General features: G+C 36.8%; 1 protein-coding gene across 1 annotated transcript in view; it reads right to left on the bottom strand.

Annotated features, from left to right (window-relative positions):
- Positions 1-14,705, bottom strand: part of ALG13 (ALG13 UDP-N-acetylglucosaminyltransferase subunit) — an 89,266-nt gene that overhangs the window by 54,096 nt on the left and 20,465 nt on the right. The window contains 6 exon segments of the mRNA XM_080652836.1: positions 8,190-8,262; positions 9,951-9,997; positions 10,712-10,762; positions 12,816-12,899; positions 13,459-13,796; positions 13,799-13,824. Of these exon segments, the coding sequence (XP_080508962.1) occupies positions 8,190-8,262; positions 9,951-9,997; positions 10,712-10,762; positions 12,816-12,899; positions 13,459-13,796; positions 13,799-13,824 (619 nt within the window).

Genomic DNA, 14,705 nt, shown 5'->3' with positions numbered 1-14,705 from the left:
TATTGCAATTTGGCAAGTCTAATCCTATAAGGCTGTCTCCAGCACCGAACTTCTCCCAGCATAGACACAGCTGATCCTTACAGCCAACTGGCCCGGAGGTCAATTCTTCCCAGTGATACCAACAACAATCAAGACTTAATTACAACAAGGCTGTACACACAGTCCACAAAGGGGTGCACCAAGAGTGTCCACCTCAGGTTAACTGGGGAAGCAGACCCACTGGGCCATATTGGAAACCTAGCACAAATATCTACCTTACCAACTCAGGGAATCAATGAAAATGCGGGGTCAAAGAATCAGATCACAAACGAAAGAAATGGAGGAAAACAAACGACTGGATATAGAATTCAAAACCACGGTTATAAGACTTTTTAAGAATATCCTAGAAAAGGCTGATAAATATAACGAGACCCTCGAAGATATGAAAAAGGACCAACTAGAAATTAAACATACACTGACTGAAATAAAAAATATTATACAGAGACCCAGAAACAGAATAGAGGAACACAAGAATCAAGTCAAAGAATTGAAATACAAAGAAGCAAAAAACACTCAACCGAAAAAGCAAAAAGCAAAAAAAAAAAAAATCCAAAAAGTTGAAGATAATGTAAGAAGACTCTGGGACAACTTCAAGCGTACCAACATCAGAATTATGGGGGTGCCAGAAGAAGAGAGAGAGCAAGATACTGAAAACCTAATTGAAGAAATAATGACCGAAAACTTCCCCCACCTGGTGAAAGAAATAGACTTACAAGTCCAGGAAGCCCACAGAACCCCAAACAAAAGGAATCCAAAGAGGACCACACCAAGACACATCATAATTAAAATGCCAAGAGCAAAAGACAAAGAGAGAATATTACAAGCAGCAAGAGAAAAACAGTTAATTACCTACAAGGGAGCGCCCATACGACTGTCAGCTGACTTCTCAACAGAAACTATGCAGGCCAGACGGGAGTGGCAAGAAATTTTCAATGTGATGAATAGCAAGAACCTACAACCAAGATTACTCTACCCAGCAAAGCTATCATTCAGAATTGAAGGGCAGATAAAGAGCTTCACAGATAAGAAAAAGCTGAAGGAGTTCATCACCACCAAACCAGTATTATATGAAATGCTGAAAGGTATTCTTAAAGAAGAGGAAGAAGAAAAAAGTAAAGAGAAAAATTATGAACAACAAATACATATCTATCAACAAGCAAACCTAAAAATCAAGTGAATTAAAAACCTGAGGAACAGAATAATCTGGTGAATATAATAGAATCAGGGGCATAGAAAGGGAGTGGACTGATAATTCTCAGGGGGAAAGGGGTATGGGGGGTTCATGAAGAGAATGGACAAAAATCATACACCTATGGATGAGGACTGTGGGGGGGAGGTAAGGGCAGAAGGTGGGGTGGGAAATGGGTGGAGGGGAGCTATGGGGGGAAAAAGGAGAAATAATTGTAATAATCTGAATAAAGATTTATTTAAAAAATAAAAATAAAAAAAATAAAAAAAAATAGAAAAAAAAATATGAACAAAATGACAACAAATACATACCTATCAACAACTGAATCTAAAAATCAAAATAAATAAGAAATCTAATGAACAGAATAAACTGGTGAATAAAAGAACCAGAGGCATGGAAATGGAACAGATTGACTATTCTCAGAGGGAAGGGGGGGGGCAGGAAGAGATTAAACAAATATCTTACATGCATATATGCAATATCTATGGACACAGAAAATAGGGTGGTCAAGGCCTGGGGTGGGGCGGGAACCAGATGGAGGGGGACAATGAGGGTAAAAAAAAAAAAGGGACATTTGTAATAATCTCAACAATAAAGATTTTTTTAAAAGTTACTTTTAGCTCTGACCAGGTAGCTCAGTTGGTTAGAATGTTGTCTAGATATGCCAAGGTTAACCAGTTCAATCCCCGGTCAGGGCACATGCAAGAGGCAACCAGTGAATACATAAATAAGTGAAACAAATCAATGTGTGTGTGTGTCTCCCTTCCTCTACTTAAGAAGATTAATTTAAAAAAATAAAGTGATTTTTAGATTCCACATTAAGTGACATTATACAGAATTTGTCTTTCTTTCTCCATCTGACTTACATCAATTAGACTGATGTGTCAATTTTATTTCAATAAAACTGGGGGAAAGGTGATTTTCAAAATATAAATGTAGATAAATGCAAGCTATACCTCATAAAGAGATTTTCTTGAGTCACTTTTAAATGCCAAGATTGAAATCACTATTAAGGTTACACTGTGAGCCTCAATCACATTCTGATTAATATGCCAAACAAATAATAATTTACAATTTGAAAAGATAGATCTAAGCTGGGAGAAACCAAGATGGCGGCATAGGTAAGCACCTAAACTGCTGCCCCGCACAACAATTTCAAAACTACAACTAAAAGACAGAACGGACACCATCCAGAACCACAGGAAAGCTGGCTGAGTGGAAATTCTACAAACTAGAAGCAAAGAGGAAAGCTCACGGAGAAGGAGCAGCAAAGAGCTGAGGTACGGAGACACGCACGCAGAGAGGAAGGGCGGCGGAGTGCCTGGCTGGCTTTCTCTGGCAGGAGGGGGAAGGAAGCCCCCAACTACACTGAACCCCAGTTCCGACTGCACTGAACCTCAGTTCCGAGCGAAACCCTGTGGACCCAGGCTCATATAGGGGGAGTTTGGACTGTCAGGTAGAGAGAAAGGCACACGGAGACTCAGAAACTGGGAGACTCAGGGGAGCCGCGGCGGCGGCAGGGGTCTGGAGGCGCGAGTGCACACAAAGACTGACTGCGGAGGTTACCACAGGCTATCCCTAGCGGAAGGGAGTTGGAAGCTTCTGACTGCACTGAACCGCAGTTCTGGGCGAGCCCCTGGGGACCCACGCTCTTACAGGGGAAATCTGGACTGTAAGGTGGAAACTCAGGAACCACGGAAGGCAGAGGTCTGGAGACTCGTGCTCAAGGGCAGGGCTGACAGGAAGCCAAGACTGTCTGCTCTGCCCTGAGACTCCGCCCCTTCCAAGCTGAGCACAGAGGCCTTTGCAATCTGGCAAGGCTAATCCTATAAGGCTGTCTCCAGCACCAAACTTCTCCCAGCGTAGATACAGCTGATCCTCACAGCCAACTGGCCTGGAGGTCAATTTCTCCCAGTGATAATAACAACAATCAAGACTTAACTACAACAAGGCTGTACACACAGTCCACAAAGGGGTGCACCAAGAGTGTCCACCTCAGGTTAACTGGGGAGGCCGACCCACTGGGCCATGTAGGAAACCTAGCACACAAACCTACCCTACCAACTCAGGGAAGCAGTGAAAAATGGGGAGACGAAGAAACAGATCACAAACGAAAGAAATGGAGGAAAACAAACGACTGGATATAGAATTCAAAACCACCGTTATAAGGCTTTACAAGAATATCCTAGAAAAGGCCGATAAATATAACGAGACCCTTGAAGATATGAAAAAGGACCAACTAGAAATTAAACATACACTGAAATAAAAAATATTATACAGAGACCCAATAGCAGATTAGAGGAACGCAAGAATCAAGTCAAAGATTTGAAATATAAAGAAGCAAAAAACACTCAACCAGAAAAGCAAAAAAAAGAAAAAAGAATCCAAAAAGTTGAAGACAGTGTAAGAAGCCTCTGGGACAACTTCAAACATACCAACATCAGAATTATGGGGGTGCCAGAAAAAGAGAGAGAAGATACTGAAAACCTATTGGATGAAATAATGACAGAAAACTTCCCTGACCTGGTGAAAGAAATACTTACAAGTCCAGGAAGCACACAGAACCCCAAACAAAAGGAATCCAAAGAGGACCACACCAAGACACATCATAATTAAAATGCCAAGAGCAAAAGACAAAGAGAGAATATTACAAGCAGCAAGAGAAAAACAGTTAATTACCTACAAGGGAGCACCCATACGACTGTCAGCTGACTTCTCAACAGAAACTATGCAGGCCAGATGGGAGTGGCAAGAAATATTCAAAGTGATGAATTGCAAGAACCTACAACCAAGACTACTCTACCCAGCAAAGCTATTATTCAGAATGGAGGGTCAGATAAAGAGCTTCACAGATAAGAAAAAGCTAAAGGAGTTCATCACCACCAAACCAGTATTATATGAAATGCTGAAAGGTATTCTTAAAGAAGAGGAAGAAGAAAAAAGTAAAGATAAAAATTATGAACAACAAATACATATCTATCAACAAGTGAACCTAAAAATCAAGTGAATTAAAAATCTGAGGAACAGAATAAACTGGTGAATATAATAGAATCAGGGGCATAGAAAGGGAGTGGACTGATAATTCTCAGGGGGAAAGGGGTATGGGGGGTGTAGGAAAAGACTGGATAAAAATCGTACACCTATGGATGAGGACAGTGTGGGGGGAGGTAAGGGCAAAGGGTGGGGTGGGAACCGGGTGGAGGGGAGCTATGGGGGGAAAAAGGAGAAACAATTGTAATAATCTGAACAATAAAGATTTATTAAATTAAAAAAAAAGAAAAGATAGGAACTTTTATAAATTGAACAAGTGAATATAAACACAAGACTATAGGAGAAGAGACTTTAATTTATTCAAAATGTTATCCACTATACTGAAGAGCAATATATAAATATATTATATATTATAATATATTATACTGCTAAAGAGACTTCCTTAATGAATTAAGATATGAGATGGCTACAGAATGAGTTATTTTTTTCTTAGCTGATTCCTTTGATTGGTAGATTTTTCAAACAATTCAAAGCCCATGTATGCTTACTACCCAGATTATTTCAGTAAAAATGCTACTTGGCGCTATGTAATGAAATTTGTTTAAATAATTGCTCCAGAACCTTTCTGAATGTTTGTTCAAAAACCTGTCTTGCATAAGGGATGTAATCCCTAGTGATTAAGTGTATTTCATTTTTGAAGCCATCTCTGATATCAGCAACATTAAGTACCACAGATGATTCTCTGTGATCTATGGGAGGATGTTGCCACAAAGCTTCCTTGGCAGATTATCCTAAACACTCTATTTTCTACCTTCCTACACTACCCTAGGATAACTTCTGCCAATAATCAAGTTCTCTGATACCAGGTCTAATCTGATACCAGGTATATTATTATCTGTAACCTTTTTTTGAAATCACAATTCCAACTCCAGCAGTATAATCCATTTCAAAGCACTGAGGGCAAGTGTCAAGCTAAGGTTTTCTCATGGTAAAGTTAAAGCTATGAAGTTTCACCCACCCCAAGGAGCATTTGCATTTAAGAGGAGTTTACTAATCCCAAATAACAGTGAGCAGATTTTGAACAGAGAAGCCCTTTGTATTTTGGACTAGAAGAACTGGGAACTCCAACTAAGAAAGGTTAATAACTGGAGACAGTTGTTCAGTAGTTAAAGGAACCCAGCTAACCAGAACTGATAAGGAAATAAGCAGGAAAGAAAATACAGATGACCATACAAGTTCTCTATTCAAGTGGCAATTAGTTCCGTTTTGAATGTACTAGTAAGAGGCAAAACTAAGCACAGCAGTTTTTATGTTCCTGGTAGTATCACAGCATAAAATAATTCTCTCATAGATTGTGGGTGGTATGTTTATTGGGGGTGCCAGGTGGGATGTAATAGCAGTAAACTAGTGAAAAAATTAGGTAGATCTATATTACTGATGAGGATAGTTATCTAAAAAGAACAAGTAACATAATGTTAAGTATGCATGAGCCTATCTACATTTAAAAATGTGAAGAGAATAATATAGAAGGATACCCACCAAAACTTAGTAGTTGTTACTATGAAGAACATGAAATGAAAAAACATGAATGGATACTTGATTTTTTACTCTATTTTTCAAGATTAAAATTTTATTTTGATTTTAATATAAGTATGCATTTCTCTTCTTTCTAGATAGAGCAAATGGGTGAGTGAAGATGGCTAGCATATGGTAGCATTCACTTTGATACTGGGTAACTGCAAAATGCAGAGTTAAATATCAACACAGAAGGTGAACATTAGGCATATATTTCTTTGAAAATTGGTTCCCAAATATATTTTATGGAAGGCTTATTAATAATGTTCACTGCTTTTAATATTTTTAAAAACCCGAACAATTCAAATATAAATTTTATGCCTGAACTGAGATATAGCAACAGTTTTAGGCAAAGCAAGGTGTCATATAAGGAAAAGTACCTTGCTGCCACCTGGCTTTTCCATACTTAAATTTCAGTATGAACAAACATACTTTATATAATCCCAAATCAGACATATATTTACTATCCTGTGCATGCAAATACCCAATTGCTATAATGATTAGTTCTGTATGTATGTATGAATAATTATGATATTCTCATGGATGTACATACTCAAAAACTCTTAGCTCAATATCTCTGATATACAAGACTCTTTTGAAAATGGAGTTGTATAATTTGTAGGAACTAGGAGGTGGTATATGAAGGTTCACTATAAAAGTCTTTTAATTTCTTTATAAATATTTTAAGTCTAAAATGTTGGGGTAAAATATTGAACTGTAGGTTTAAAAGAATCCTGGTAAAATCTAAATGTCTAATATCTCAGGCAATGCTGTGTACAATGCTAAAACAAAAGTTTGTTAACTCCTCTTTCTCAAACAATTCTGATTATAGCACACCTCTGTTTAAAACTTCGAATGAGTGTTTAAAGGCAATTGTTCTGCTATCTGAAATTTACTTTGAAATACATAAAAAATTAAGATGGACGAATGAATGGATAGAAGGATGAACATATATGTGATAAAACAAAGATACCAAAATATTAACTAAGTGGTGGGTATACAGATGCTGACTGTAAAATTCTTTTAGCGTTTCTGTATGTTTGAAATTTTTCAAAATAAAATATTGGAAAACAGCTTCAATTAACTAGTCTGTACAATGAAAAGTCAAATTCTTGGCATGGCCTACTACACCAATTATATAACGCTAGCCTATGTTTTTAGCATTGCCCTCCTCCACCTAACTACTTGAGTTCCAAAGGATCTCTTGTTTCCATGCCTTTGTATATAGAGTTTACTCTGAGTAGACTGTCCTTCATACTTGTTGGACTCATTTTTTGATATTCCACTTAAATGTCAATACCACCATGAAACTTTCTAAATTCCCTCAAGCAGAATAAAGGACTTTTTCTTCTATGCTCTTGGCACATATTTCTATTATAAAACTTATCATTCACAGACATTTACGTGTCTGTCTTCATAGCCCCTTAAGACCTTGGAGGGCAAGAATTTTGTCGTCTTCATTTTGGTATTCCCAAAGCCCAGTAAAGTGCCTGGTACACTTATAGGAGCTTAATGTTTGCTGAACAAATTAGGTGGTGGTACCAATTAATATGCTCCAATTTATACTTACCCTCTAAGTTATCTCTTGAATCCAACTCGGTCTTCTCTATTCCTAATGCCACTTGCCTAGTTCAGGTCTTTTTTCTAGATTACTATAACATCCTAATAGTCCTCCCAGTGTCTATTCTTATTTTACCATCATCAGAATGTTGCCTGAATTTTGCTCTACAATGTGAAACAAGATTAACAAAAGTCAAATATTTTGTAGTCTGTATTCAGTAATGATTTAAATAATCAGGATAAAAGGATTTTCTTAAAACTTTTTGAAAGAAAAGTTATATGCTTAAGAACAATTTGTTCACCTGATGAGAGTTCTCAACCTCCTACTATGTGTACCTTACTTAGGTAGTACTGGCACTGTCCCTGTCCTCAAGAAACTTTCAGACTAATGAGAAAAACAGACAGGAAAACAAATACAATGTGATAAATACCATAATTACTTGGGTGATGTAAAGGAAGGAAATAACTCTTGGAGGGCGGGGGAGGTGGCTGTGAAAGTTTCACTGGAATTGACATATTTGATATGCAAAGGGAAAAAAAGAAGCTGGAAAGAAGGGTTGGGAATCTTTAGGACACTGAATGCCTAGCTTCAGAGTATCAACTTACCTTTTTTTATCAATGAGGAGCTAATTAGGGTTTTCTATTACACAGAGTGACAAGATCAGGTCTGTTCAGAAGGGTAGCTAACAACACTGACTGGTGGCAGGGAAGTTTGGTATTTGGAATGGGCGTTTTTTAACAAGGTAAAAGGGATGATTTTTTAATATCCTGGTAAGCCCACAGCATCATTCAATTTCTTCTTTTTATTTTAGTAAACATTCACTCATCTTCTTACCTTGTCTTCATAGCCATTATCTGTGACATAAGTTGGAGGCTTTCCGGGATTGCGATAAAGAACGAAATCTCGACTACATGGGTAGAAAACAAAGGTGGATGAGAAGAGATAATTTAGCATATGCAAGAGGTAGTTAGAAGAATGTGTATTTATGCTTTGAAACTGCTGACCTTATTCATATAAAATAATCCAAATGTTTAAGAGGCTAAATAATGCTAACTCATGGTAGACAAGCTACTGGCCTGTAAAGTCTATAGATTTTTAAAAACATATCTTAATTTAGAGGAAGGGGCAGTAAAGATAGATTACCAACTGTATGTATGTTTGTGAGTTTTAGAGGCTTCCATTTATTTAAAACAGGGGTGCACAAATTTTCTTGATAAAAGACCAGATAAAATAAACATTTCAGTTTTTGCAAGCCCTATGTTTTATTCAGCTTTCATTTTGCAGTATAAAAGCAACCATAGACAATGATAAACAAATGCACATGACTGTGTTCCAATAAAACTTTATAGACACTAAAAATTGAATTTCATATAATTTTCACATGCCATAAAACATTATCCTTCTTTTGATTTTTTAACCATTTAAAACTTTAAAAAGCATTCTCAGCTCTAGGACCATACAGAAGCAGATGGCAGACCAATTTAAGAGCTGGCCCGATTTAAAAGCCACCTGCCCAATGACTCTGCTATACTACCTCTTGCTGGATTTAGTGAGAAAAGAGCAGACCACAAAAACACTAAATTGAACAAGTCCCCATAACAAGAGGGTTCTGACTCTACCCAGGTATATGCCACCTCACCATCCTCAGAATTGTGAAGGAGTCTTATACAGAGCAAACTTCTCAAATGAACAAGATTCCCACAAGCCTCTAACCCAGGGGTGGGCAAACTTTTTGACTTGAGGGCCACAATGGGTTCTTAAACTGGGCTGGAGGGCCGGAACAAAAGCATGGATGTTGTGTTTGTGTGAACTAATATAAATTCAAAGTAAAGGAGTGGAGGGGAGAGCAAGAGAACCGGATAGAACAGCCGGATCCGGCCTGCGGGCCGTAGTTTGCCAACGGCTGCTCTAACCTATAGTATATAGCTTTTTTAAAACCCTAAGGATTAGCCACAGAACATATATGCATAACCCATAGACACCGACAATAGTGTGGTGTTGGCCAGAAAGAAGGGCGGGCCAGGGTTGGGTGGAGGTGGGCAAAGAGGGGGGAGGAATGGGGACATCTGTAATAGTGTAAAAAATTAAAAAAAAACAACCCTACAGCTTTCAGATATGCCACTTTTGCAGTTTCAAAACAAAACTTCGAAAGCATTAAAGCAGTGTTTCTCAAAATTTCCATGATCACCTCCCTAAAGAGACACTTTAGACTTTTCTTAATTTTCCTATGAAATTTTAATACCCACAGTATCTAAATTTTTTGTCCTCGAACCAATTTCTACCCTCATGGAAGCAATACAACCTTATTGAGGATGCATGCAAAAGAGGCACAAAGTTAAACAAAATTCTAAGTTAAGCATTCTAATTAGCCACAGGAACAATAACAGCAGTTCTTAAAGTCTTTTATTCTTCCATTCAAACTGAAACAAATGCTAGAGATTCTCCACCTAAAATTACACTAGTGAACTTTGCTTAGACCTCTTCCTTCTACATATCAATGCATCAAATCTAAAATTTTCCCAATACTAAAGGGAGTTTAATAGAAACCCGGTGCGCGCGCACACACACCCTTTTAAAAAAGGAGATTCCACTTACTTATAAATTAGAGAAAGAGCTCTTATTTCCAGCTGTCCAGCACTTTCCTAAATATAAATAGTTTTTATAAACATTGAGTAGCTAGAAAGTACAAGTTTTTGCAAGTTTATAATTTTTTTTTTAGATGAAGAATTTGTAGAACACAATACAACTTGCTTTGAGACTTGGGATACTGTGATAGTTACTAATTAACATAAACTTATTGTGGAAAAAAAGGACCCAAAGACCTTAGTTATTAAGTAACAAAGACAGTTAATATGGGCGATTTAAAAGGCACAATAAAAATGTAATTAGTGTAAAAATAAGAAGTTAGCAGGGTATTAGTACATGTGTTTTAAGCCCAGAACTATGGAATTAATTTAATCACATAAACTTTTAATTAAATATGTGTTTATGGATCTTACTTCCACTTAAAGATAACTACAAATCGGAAGAATTGTTTAATAACCTCCTAGTAACATTCATTACCACCCCCCATTAAAATGATAATGGCTTAGGTTTGTCCAGTTCCCAAGCAGCGTGTATCCTTTCACTCATCTATGGATGATAAAATTGTTAAACACACAATTCTCAATATTCAACACAGAATAGGTCAGCTGCCAGCCTCTAGTCTAAACTTTTGCAAGAACTATTTGATTCAACACAGCTGGCTACTTAAGAAACTAAATAGATTGGCTCTAGCTAAAGCAACAAACTGAATGATTATTTAGGTTCTTATTCCAAATACTCTGAAAAGATTAAACCCCCATATTTTATCTTACCTTGGGATCTCCCAACCGTTCCAGGTATTTCTCAAAAGATCCCTCCACATACTTCAAAAATAAAACAAACTTGACTTAACCAAATACATAGCATTACTAAAGTCTGATCATATTCTGCAATATTATCCTCCAATGGATTTTTGTTCAGCTCAATAATTATGGTACTAAATTACTACTTTGCACAGCACCTCAAGAAGATTTGCACAAAAGCTATGGGTGGAGAAAAGCTGTACTATAAAAGTATGTTAGGAATTGGTCCTGGCTTATCCATACACCAGTGCATTTCCTCAACTGCTATGTCTATGAGTTTCTTTTGAAATGTCAACTTGACAATTTTCATAAATCAAGCAAGCCCAATAATTGTAAGCCCAATATTTTAAATTTTACAGGAGACATGCATTTACAAAGTTAAAATTTTGAGGAAGTTTAAAGGGAATTTTATTAGTTTTAAAAAAGCCCAGGGCACAAGGAAACTTTTGGGGGCAAATGTTCTCTCTCTTGATTGCAGTGGCAGCTGCATGACTGTATTGCCAAAACTAAAAATTGCTCAACTTAAAATGGTGATTTTTATTGAATGTAAAATACACCTCAATAAAAATAAAATTACATTAAACTCAGAGAATATCAATCTCATTCCATACATACATACCTAGTATTAAATATAACTAGAATTTTAAGAATCAATTTTGAATTTTTCTCAATCCTTTTAAACAGCTTTATTGAGAAATAATTGACATACAATAAACTGCACATATTTAAATAGCACAAATAAGTTTTGACATATGTATGCACCCATGAAACCATGATAATCATGATGGTGAATATATCCATCCTCCCCATAAGTTTCCTTGTGCCCCTCTCTAACTCCACTGACACACAAGCAATCACTGACCTGCTTTAATCACAACAGGTTGGTTTGCATTTCTTTAGTTTTATATAAAGGAAATCATACAGTGTGTACATTTTTGGGGAGTCTGGCTTCTTTCACACAGCGTAATTATTATGAGACTCGTCCACATAGTTTTAAAAATTTACACACATATTTTTGTTACTCAAAATGTGGCCCACAAACAATAGCAAGCATCACTTGGGAGTTTTGTTAACAATGCAAAAATCTTGGGCCCCAGCTCAGACCTACTAAATCAGAATTGTATTTTAACAACGTCTCCAGGTGATTTGTATGCACAAAAATACTTGAGATGCACTGCTTTACACCATGGTCTTACATTAAAGTAATTAATGAACAATCCTTTTCCCAGGTGTTGTAAAGACTGTAATTAACTTTAAGGTAATAAGCTTTAAAGTAAAAAAAGCCTTCACATATTTTTAAAATTCAATGAAACCTGTTGAGAAAATTAAGAGTAAACTTCAAACAGCAGGCAAATATCCGTAATATAAAAGAAGAAGAAAAATAGTACTGGAAGGGCTAGAGGTATGATAAAAATTTAATGGACTAATGAAAGGGCACACTTAATGTAAGACCTTGATAAAAATCTCTTATTTGTTAACAAGAATTCAAGTACTTCAATGTATAGAAAGATGCCTTCTAAAAATTGTTTTAAAGTCAATCATTAGTGACAGATCTCCAATTACCACAGTTTGACACAGGAAAAGATGAATGTTTAGAACTAATTTGTTTCCTTACAATTAAGTTTTATAAGATTCTTCAAGCATTGTGCACTAAATTAAGCAAGAGAACGAAGGGTGTTCCCATTTGTACATATTTTAAAATATATACATTTAAAAATATTAACATAGGCATAACTTTTGTGAACTATGATTAACTGTTCAAGAAAACAGTGGTATAGATAATATAAAACAGAAGTCAAAGTACAACTTTTTAGGGTTTGAAGGTTTTTTTGGTGTGTGGGAGTAAGAAAGTAATGGGAAGAATACAGATTGGGGTTTTTTCTTAGTTTTTAGAGTACAAAACAATCTAATTCTGGAGGAGGTCCAGAATGTGCTAGCTAGGGTGAAGCTAGCAGAAAATTGAATATTTGCTGCTGGGATTACATATAATTTTCATATATAGGTGCTCAAAATTCATTTCCCAGCTGCTACATACTCAAATGACAACTCTCCCCTGGGTATGTATTCTACTTACAGACTCAAAAGTTTGTTGATTTTCTCTCATATATGAGACACAGGCCTTCCTGATTTCCAAATGATGGACTTGGCTGCAAAACAACTAAAAAGAGAAAAACCAGCTTACTGTCAGCAATCATTTGAAATAGAAGCTTCTAAATTAAGACTAGGAACTGGACACTTAAAGTCCCCCTTACTCAGAACGTATGTGGGAAATTAAGTCCTGATATTACTAACATCTGTTTTTGTCACCTTTAGTGAAACTGGGGAGAAATGATTCTGTTAAGCTCCCCCTTTTCTACTCTTTATGGGCACAGTTTGAATATTTTTCCTTAGGCATAAAATTTAGAGGAAGCAGGGGCTGCTTATAAAGGATCAAGATAAATTTCATTTTTTTCTTTAACCCCATTATTTTACCTCATACATTCCAAAGTAGTATTTAGAAAACAGAAAAGATAGCAAAGGCACAACAGTATATTTGGACTAATCAGCTAAGGTATGCACCAAGCTAATAAGTAGCAGACAGACCTAGATATTTTTACTAGGAAAGAAAAAAGGAGATTTTTGTTTTTGTGGGCTACAGGTCTTCTAGCTACAGTACCATGCCACATCACAAACTCTGAAATCTAAGTATAGGGAAGATATATTTGCTTTCCTTTTACCTGCTCCGAAATAGCCCGAAAGAGGCAAGAGGCATCCTTGGCAGTCAGCTTTCGAAACAGCCCTAAGCTGCCTAAATATTCATCCATTGTTGCCTCACTCAGAGACTTCTGGCCGCAGTACTTTTTCCATCCTTTATGCATTGTGCATGGAAGGTGGAGATAGGGAATGGAAGAAAGGAACACAAGTGTAGCTAGAAGAAGGTGCAGGTAGGAATGGGTAGTAGTGACAAGGACTTGCTTATGCAGGTATCCGGAAAGCAGCCCAAAGTCTAGGCATGAGAAGGCAGTTGGAGTCAGCGTTGCGGAATCTTGGCACTTCTCAGGAGCAGAAGCAAAGAGCTGGCTTCCCCAGGACTAGTCGAGATCCTGTGAAAAGAAGAGGAAGAACTCCTAGGAATAGAGAACTAGACTTGAGAAAGACATTGGAGGGAGAAGGGTACTTGCAGAGCTACTCTGCTGGGGAAGAGTGGAATTAACCCAATCAGCCCAAGGTTGAGAGGTATGCACAAGCAGCTGAGTTTGGGGACCAAAGGGAAGCTGAGTTTGCAGCTTAACTCAATGCAACTGTTCCACGAGGCTGCCAAGGAACTGCAATAACACCCAGGTGTATATGATGTAGCCTGGCCCACATTACATTGCTGTAAAACCTCTGCCCACGTTACCTGCTCCTATAGTTATATGGAAATGAAAGGGGGAAAATCTGAACCTAGTAGTAAGATTTTGTATTAAGAATATCTTTTTAAAAAAGCAAAGAATGGTGGCACCCTTAATATATAGGTACAGAGGTCACAATTCAAGCAAAGTAAAGTGCCAAAGCAGTTATCTAGATATTTCAGGTAATGGGATTTAAGTAATCTCATTCAGTTCTCCTAGATAATAATAACCCTATGATATGATCATAGAAACTAATTCCACTAGCTATGCTAGGAAACAGTGATACATTTATTGACCAATGTCTGCAAACTATTGTATAGCTTTAACAAAAAGAGAATATGCAAAAAAGTGTTTCTTAAAAATAAAAATAATTTTAATTGAAGCAGCATGAAAGGAATAATTTAGCCACAAACTTTTAAAGAGTACATTTAAAGTGTTGGACATTGAGAGGCATGTTTCAGTGTATTATTAGGGCACTTTTCCAGAAAAATTAAAAATTACTCTGAATTCTGAGAAAACCAAAGTAAAATATGACTGTGCTTTATAAGGTTCAAAGACAGGACTGCTCACTTGTATTACTTGAGTCCATGGTC

Source organism: Plecotus auritus (assembly GCF_963455305.1).
Source record: "Plecotus auritus genome assembly, chromosome: X".
Classification (NCBI taxonomy): Eukaryota; Metazoa; Chordata; class Mammalia; order Chiroptera; family Vespertilionidae; genus Plecotus; species Plecotus auritus.
The sequence above is the reverse complement of the archived record's forward strand: the minus strand, read 5'-3'. Positions and strand labels throughout refer to the sequence as shown.